This window comes from Stegastes partitus, unplaced genomic scaffold (genome assembly GCF_000690725.1).
Source record: "Stegastes partitus isolate 25-593 unplaced genomic scaffold, Stegastes_partitus-1.0.2 Scaffold926, whole genome shotgun sequence".
Lineage (NCBI taxonomy): Eukaryota > Metazoa > Chordata > Actinopteri > Pomacentridae > Stegastes > Stegastes partitus.
In genome coordinates this window covers 211,342-219,662 of record NW_007578657.1, presented here as the reverse complement: position 1 = coordinate 219,662, position 8,321 = coordinate 211,342, and the positions used below count along the sequence as shown (strand labels likewise).

The 8,321-nt window shown below is 43.2% G+C and overlaps 1 protein-coding gene across 2 annotated transcripts in view; it reads right to left on the bottom strand.

Moving 5' to 3' along the window:
• The window catches only part of furina (furin (paired basic amino acid cleaving enzyme) a), an 83,178-nt gene that overhangs the window by 23,090 nt on the left and 51,767 nt on the right, over nt 1-8,321 (bottom strand). For both annotated transcript variants that reach the window (XM_008293963.1, XM_008293962.1), the window contains exons 4-6: nt 7,205-7,300; nt 3,920-4,048; nt 3,636-3,712 (exon numbers count right to left, since the gene is read on the bottom strand). In XM_008293963.1, coding sequence (XP_008292185.1) covers nt 3,636-3,712; nt 3,920-4,048; nt 7,205-7,300 — 302 coding nt within the window. The remainder of the gene's footprint in view (nt 1-3,635; nt 3,713-3,919; nt 4,049-7,204; nt 7,301-8,321) is intronic.

The following is an 8,321-nucleotide window of genomic DNA, read 5'->3' as shown; positions in this document are numbered from 1 at the left end:
CCCTCTGGTGGTTAATAAAGTCAGTCTAGTTTGTTTATTGTTAATTAAGCCACTTTTATTTTAGAAATCCCTTTCAAAGATTGCTGTAAAGAGTTATATAGACACATTTTAAGAGTTTCAGGAAGTTGATAATCTCATGGAAACAAAACAGCAACTGTAGAGGAGCTGTTAATTTATCGCATGTGTCATCACATCAACCGTTTTCCTCAGACTCTCATGTCTAGACGTGCACAACTTCGGGGCAATTAATGTCCCACCAGTCAGATTTAGACGAGCTTCCAGCAGACCAAAACAACACTCAGTGCTGCAACAGTCAATTAGTGTGGGCGCCTCCCACATTACAAATATTCCGCAAGGCATCTGACTGGAGGGTGCGTACCTGCACTGCTCACAGCGTCGCATTTCATCTGGAAATGACAGCATTTAAAGCAAGAAAACACATGTGTTTTTCATTTGAAACATTCTCCTGCCTTAACTTGTCATTCGCAGCAGAATCCTGATTGAAGATTCACTCGTTTCTTGGAAAAAGAAAAGAATCTTCTTCACAGACACTTCAAGACATCTTCCTGAATCTGACACCTGGCGCAACAGCTCGGGATTCTTGCGTCATGCCGTAACGGTGATAATAGGAAATTATGGTGAACAAAGAGCAATTTGTGCAAAGTCTTGTTCCGATTACAGCGAGAACGAGCCCCATGGCAGACTCTAGGCACAGAGACTAACTCAGGTTACAGCAACTACAGTTGGCTGCAGGCCCGAGGCCAAATACATGATCAGTATTCATACCCACAGCAGGCAGAACCATCATCATTGTACAAAAACCTAAACTGCCTCTCTGGAGATTCGCTAAGGAGACATGCTATTGTCATGCAGATGTGTGTGGAAATGGAGGAAAGATAAGGAAAGCGTTCGCCTCAACTTGTGCTTGTGAAACAGTACATTAAGAAAGAGAAAATGGCACAAAAGCATTTTTTTTGTCATATTATATAAAGATCTGCCAGAGGCGCAGGAGGTTTCTTCTGCTGTATAAACATAAGAATCCTCCAGGGCCCAATGCCTACATATGACAGGCTCTAAACCTACTCCTACAGTTCATGGCACATACAAAACAGTGTGTTTGTGATGTGAAAGCAACAAAAAAAAGAAGCAAAGAGCACAAATCATGCATTATTACTACATATTAAAGCTTTTAGGATGAAAATTCCTGTAAGATATGTCTCCCTAACCTCCATAAAGAGCTCTTGTATAGTTTATTAGGTTTACTGCTGCAACGCTATATTTTAAAATATTTACTTGCTCAACGCTGCATTGATCTTTTTTTATACCTGAAGTCCTTTTTCCTCACCTGTATTCTGACGCACGCCGGCTTTTCGTTCATTTGTTTTCTTTCTTTTATCGTGCATTAGCTTAATTACTTTGCGAAAAAGGAAAAAAAAAAAAATCATTGAGGCTCTCGAGGCTGTGGATAGTGACATTTGCTGTTCATTAGTCTCTGGGCTGCACTGAACCACAAAGGTAAATCTGTACAACTGTTTTGCTCTGCTCTTAGGTCTGTTAATGGTTCTGTCAGTTTACTAATGAGCTGGCCTACAGGACAAAAAGGTCTGCTGATGTTTATAGAGCTCGGTAAAGAGAGGAATATGAGGTAAACGTCTAGAGAGAGATTAATGTAAGGTCGGCCAAAGTATTAATCAGCTCGCTGTTTGCGGTGCTGGTAAATGGCCCTTTTATCCGTCGCCGTGTATTAAATATTTCTGAATTAAAATCTGTAGCTGGTCTGTACTGTCCCGCTCCAAACCGGTAAATAACTTTATCTTGTTTGTTTAATTTTTGCATATTTATTGCACCTGCTGAACGGAGTGATTGTGAGCGCCTTAGGTCAAATTACGATATCTATCCCTGCGCTAAATCAGGAGGAAATGAACGGAGCGTTTCAGCGAAAAGGACGGTGCCAGTTTAGCCCGGTTTAATCCAGAAAACATTTGGAACGCGTCCTGATACGAGTCGGAGAAAACCCTGGAAAGAGAAACATCTAGATCACATGCTGTTTTAGATAAACATGAGGGTGAACGGTCCTCACTGCTGCCCGTATGCCGGGAAAGAAAGACGGCTTTATGGAACAGAGTTGGGCTTTTTCTGCAGGGAACAGACACTTACAGTCTAACACAACCTTACGCTGCTTCATGCCCGCCCACAGGTTGTTTACACATGCATCTGTACCAGCCCCTCTGCAAAGCAATGGAAACAGACACTCACACACACACATGCACACAAATATTCTTCCTCTCAATAGGTCCAGCCACAAGAAAGACACAGAGAGCTGGGTGGCAAGAGATAAGGGCTGAGGTGAGCGAGGGTTGGAAAGAGGTGCAGCCAAAACGAAGGAAACATCAATAGTTAAGTGTCTTAGCTGGGCTCTGGGCCACTGTGAGCCGCTAGAAGAGCTTAAGCACGCCTTGGCATAGATTCTGGATGTGTGGAGCAGCACCGGAGGGATGTTCTCCCACATTCTTCCACAAGAAATTCCACCATTTCGGGTTTAGTCGATGGCGGCGAAAACATTCCCTGGCAGTGGCGCGCGGGCCCAAAAAGAATCCACTCGACTGGCCTGAATTAGAATGCAACAGCATATTGTTTCCAGAAACTTTTACTGATGACTCCGTGTGTGGTTTTGCCCCAGTAAAGCAAACTCTATTTTTAGGATGAATACAATTACAGAGCTCCTACGATCAGCCGCCCCTCTGCGTATGTTCGACAAAGCCTTCAAGGCACTGATGCAGCAGCATTTGTATGGTTACAGTAGGTTTGGGCTGTTCTGCAGCTCTCACTGTATCCCTCCGGCCTCCACGGCGACGGTGTCCGCCCCGGGCCCCTGTCTCGGATAGGGATGTTTGATTTTCATCCATCCCTGACTATAATCTTCTCTGCCTATTACCAGCAATCATGGTGAGCCTCAAGTTAAAAAAGCCTCTCAGGCCAGTGGCCCGCAAGCAGCAGATTACAGCGAATCAGAAATTAAATTCAGAAAGTAGGCAGGCACTGAGAATGAAGGGAGACAAGCAGGGGCACTCCTGAGCCAAGAGATTTGCCATTTCATTAATGCTGATGAACTTAATTCAATCAATTCTCTGCAAGACATCACTGTGGTGGTAAACAACTCCTAATGCCATCTGCAGATGCCACTGCAATGAAGCTGTTTTCTTCACACACCACCTTAATCCTGGTGTAGATTTACTCTATTTATCCAGGCCACAGAAATGTCCTGAAGGCACCTGTGTGTTTAAGAGGCCAAATCAAACCAATAAACCGTGCGGTGTGAGCGCGATAGGGGCCGAATTCATATGAGGAAGTAACTTTCCATTTTAGAAAAAGCCAGGTATATCGAACAAAAACAGCCCCGAGAGGCGATGGCCTTTAACTGAGTTTGTTCTCATAATTGGTGCCCGTAGACTCAGCGATGGATGGGAAACAGCTGTAGGTCTGCACACATGTCATTAATCAGCTACCAGACAGCGAGAGGGACAAATTAATGAACCAGAGCTATTTTGTCCTGAGATGACCTCCATACACAGTCAGCATTTACAGAAACAGGAGAGAGGAGTGGAAATTAAATTCTTATCAGTGTCGACGTCTACCTGTTGTCATTAAGCTGCGTGTATCGCGGCTGAGGATCTGGGTCGCCGTCGTTCACGTCGTAACTGGCATCCGGGTCCTTTGAAGAGACAGACGAGCGGTTAGTTCGGTTATCTATTCAGGTATTTTTGTTTAAAAAAAAAAAAAAAAAAAACTGCTAAAGCTCTGAAACTGAATGCGTCTGAGCAGAAATTATCTCTTAGGCAAGATCTGTTCCATTTTCTCTGTTCAACCTCGACGCTGCAGCATCAACACAGAAAACACCTCATGTGGGATTAATACTCACGTAGTTCTGCATCAGGTCAGGATGGTTCTTCTCGATCCCGTCATCCAGGATGGACACCACCACACCTTTACCTGTGTAGCCCAACTGCCACGCAGCTTTGGCATTCAAGTCCCGGTGGTTGTTGTTGTACTGAAGGAAGGAGACAAATGAGATGGAATCTAATTATCTGAGAAAACATCTGTGTGGTGCCAACAAAGTGCTTTTACCTAAATCTGACTTACTTTTTCTTATTTTTTTTTGAAGATGGATAAAGACTGAAGCTTGGACGAACGCATCCTTGAAAAATCTGCTCCTAATTGAATTTGAGTCGTTCTTTCTTAGCGAAAACTTTCCCGATGAATAGAAGATAGTGGTGCAAGGTTAATAAGAGAATCTCTATTCTGAAGGCATCAGTGCCACGCTTGCATTTATTACATTTATTATTAATACCAAGCAAAGCAAAGCGATGATGGAGTGGATGGTGGTACCCAGTAATCATCATTCTGTATGCTTTTTGACAGGCTTTTGACATTCAGCTTGACCTTTGGTCAAAAGCCATGTGTGACTTTCAACTAGTTCAAAGCTCCTCGTATCAAAGTGTGTCGTTAAAATAGAATGTGTCTGATGAACCTTTTACTGCATTTTCCTTTTAGATTTCAGGCCCTTGTGGGTAGGGGTGCACAGCTAATCAAATATTTATTAGGATCACGATGTTGGCTTCCCGCAATTAAACGAACACGACTGACTTCAATATTGATGTTTAAAATGTGGTGGAAAAACAGCACACAAGAAGCAGCCCCTTTAAATAACATCACTGGTATCAGCTCGGTTTATCTGACACTAGAGCGCCTCGTTTCACTCTTTTCACACTCGTTTTTGGTCACACACCTGCCCGAGCTGCTGAGTGGGGCGACTAGAGGCTTCTCTGAGCTCAGCCAGCTGGAGAGCGTCTGCTGCAGCCTGCATGTGATGCATTCAGGGAACATGAGTGTTGATCCACACGCAGACATTCAGCAAGGGAGGCATTCAGGGTTCAGCTGTATTTATACTTTCCCTCTAGGACAGTGGTTCTCAAACTGGGGGTCGGGACTCCAATGGGGGTCACAAGATAATTTCAGGGGGGTCGCCAGATCATTGTTTAAAAGAAAAAAGCCTAAATTTATCAAATAAATGTGTATTTGGGCTGTCAGAATTAAAGGTGTATACTTCTTCCTACTCCTTTTTCAGCTTGTTAATATTATGATTTGATTATGCGATATTATTATTCTTTTTAATGCTCTTTTTAAAATGATTTTCTTTTGTTTTTCTTTTTTTTTTTTCTTTCATTTGTTCAAAGTAAATTCATCCATTCAAAAGAAAAGTAACATAAAGAGATTAATCTGTGGAATTAACACATTAATTTTTAACACATTAATACATGAACAACAAAGTTATTACTCGTGATATATTAAGAATTCAAATTGGGGGGTCACGAACACAAACTTATGTTATCTTTGGGGTCGTGGCTCAAAAAGTTTGAGAAGCACCGCTCCAGCAGATGCACCTAATTTTAAATCCTATTTAAATCCAAAGGTTTGTACGATATGAGGAATGTAGCACAACATGAAATGAAACCGGTGTTCTGTTTACTAAAAGGGGAAGAGGGCAAACATTAAAACTGCTGCATGATAAATAATCAGGATTATCATTTCTGTCATAAACGTGCAGCTCTGTTTGTGAGTGTCGTCCATCAGATTGTTCTCAACCTTTAAACGTCGCTGACACTTAAAACCATCGAGAAGCGAATCAATTAAAGCTAAAAGTTGCAGTGCTGATTAAGGCTGCTAAAGGCCTTTTGTGGCGGACACACTGGGGCGAATGATAAATCTAAGAGACATGTACAAGGTCTCATTTTGAATATTGCTCATCAAACCGAGTCCTTTTCCTTCTTCCATCATGTCAGCATTCCCTTCCTGGAGATCTCTTGGGGACACGATCATGATTTATCAATGAAGAAAAGATCTGTCTCATCGTTTAGATGAATATCAGAAAAAATATGAAATATTCATTGTAACAACAGATGCTGACTATTAGCATCTGTCCATCACGGACGGCCTGCCAACAGACCCACCCACACTCTGCTCTGGCCGGCCGCGTTCACATTTAATGAGGCTCTGACTTATTTAGCGCAGAGAGAGAGGGGAGCAACACATTACTGCTACGTGACAACCTTTGCTATGTCTCTGCATTGCAACGACTACTTTTAATTTAAAACGCACCAATAACGAGAGCAACGGGGGGTTTTTTCGGTACGAGCTGCTAACAGCCTAAATGCAGAGACAGTATTTTCCAGAAGAGCCAGAGCGCGAGTTGGACGCTCACATTAAACAAAATTAGCTGGACAAAGAGAGACGTTTACGTCCAGCTTTGGGGAAGTTTGAAGGGCGTTTTCACTATTATCTGACATCTAAGAGACTGAAGGATTAATAAATCCATTAAAAAACTGGCAAATGAATGACAATCTGTAGTCGCAGCCCAAAAAGAAGCATGTGTGGATGATGCGACTATCAGATAGAGTCTGTGGAAGTGTTGCGAACTCGGCAGCATCTATTACATTTAGTAACGCTGATCCGACCCGACAGAAAGCTTTTACTCTGTCAAGGTGCCACTAACTACTCCGGCACCGGGGAACAGAATCTGTTAAAGCTCGGGCATTTTGAACCACTGGTGATGCAAGTCTCCTTTGCATCACCATGAATCTTCTTCCGCCCGAAGCGGCCTCGCAGTAATTGAAGGAAGGGGTGAAGCCGAACAGAAAATCTCAGGAGCTGTTACTGCCGCTTTTAACAGGCCAATATATCAGTGACATTCCTCAAGTCAAATGTGAAAATCAATCAAGTAAAAATAAGAGCACTGGGAGATGAATCGCCTCCGTCTCCGTCTCTCTGAGCTTTGTCTTTGTGGTTGCAGTTTATGGACTCGATGGAACCATCAATTTCTTAAAGCGTGCCACTCAGAATGTAAAGGTGCTCCGTACGTATGAAAGCACGGCATTGTGTTGTTAAAAGAACAATACTTTAGGTACAGTCACTCAAGACTGGAGCTCCTTGTTCTGCAAACAAGACAGACAATAGCATTCCACATGAAGATATTGGATTCATACGGGCTCGTCTTTTGACTCAGAGGAAACATCACAGCCTCAAATTTAATTACGGGTATTGACTTTGAGCGAATAAAAAGCTCCAGCAGGCTGCGGCGCTGAATTATGTCCCGCAGACGCACACAAAACACTTTTTGTTCAGCCAAGGTTTTTCTGCACACACTCACCAGGTACCACTGGTCTCTGAACTTGGGATCTACGGGATCTGCGAAGACGTCCCTCTTTTTCCTCCGTTTGGATACTTGTTGCTCTGCCCAAGTCACCTAAACAGAAGAATGCAAAGAGTATAAGTGATTAATAATGAAAAAGAAAAGCCACAAAGACCACTGTGAAAAAAAAAAAACACTGTACAAGAAATAATTATGCGCTGGCCATGAGTGTCACCATGTCAAATGAATTAATAGAGATCCCAATTCTCTGCGGGACGACAGCACACGGAGCCAGATTAGAGGCACAGGGGCACCGCGGACTCCTCGCTAATGAGACTCGCTGATGAATTCCAGAGCAGCCCGAGACTAATTAGAATTTCTGCTTGGTGTAAAGCGGAATGCACCAGGATTTATCACGCTTATGAGCACACCTAAACATGTATGCAAACTAACAATATACAAACAGGGGTGCAAATTTCAGCACCACAGCTAACGACACAACAGCAACCCGGTCTGCAGCAGGCTTTCATAATGTAGAGAGAGGAGGAGGGGGGGGCCTCCTGCAGAAAGTGTTGACAGAAGCAGAATGCATACAGTGAAAATAAGCCTGCTTCTTACTCTCTCTCTCTCTCTGCAGAATTGTGCTTGGTGTAGAGCAAAACGCCTGGGTAGACGAGAAACAGAAGAAAAAAAACAAAAAAAACAAAAAACACGGGAGAGAAGGAAGACAGAGAACTGCCTGCTGCAAGGACGGAGCACCTGATGTGAAGGACAACTAAATCACAGAGCACCTCGCTCTCCGCCTCGACAGATCACCAGAGACACAAGAGTAAAAGAGGAAAGAAGTAATGAAGGTCACGGTAACTGCTACGCTGAAGCGATGCCAGTTCAACGCGACAAAAACTAAAAAAAAAAAAAAAACGTCATAATTGAATAACTTAACTTCAAAGGGCTGCGAGAGCGTTTTTCAATCAATCTAAATGAAGACGCTTAGACCAGGATTTACCCGATTCTTCCTGGGAAGAGCAGCTGAGGCGCCACTGACAAGCTTTTTCACACCGAACACGTGCCTGTAGGGAGTCACACAATCGAGGGCCCTGATCATAGTCTGTATAAAAGATGGACGTAGCTACCG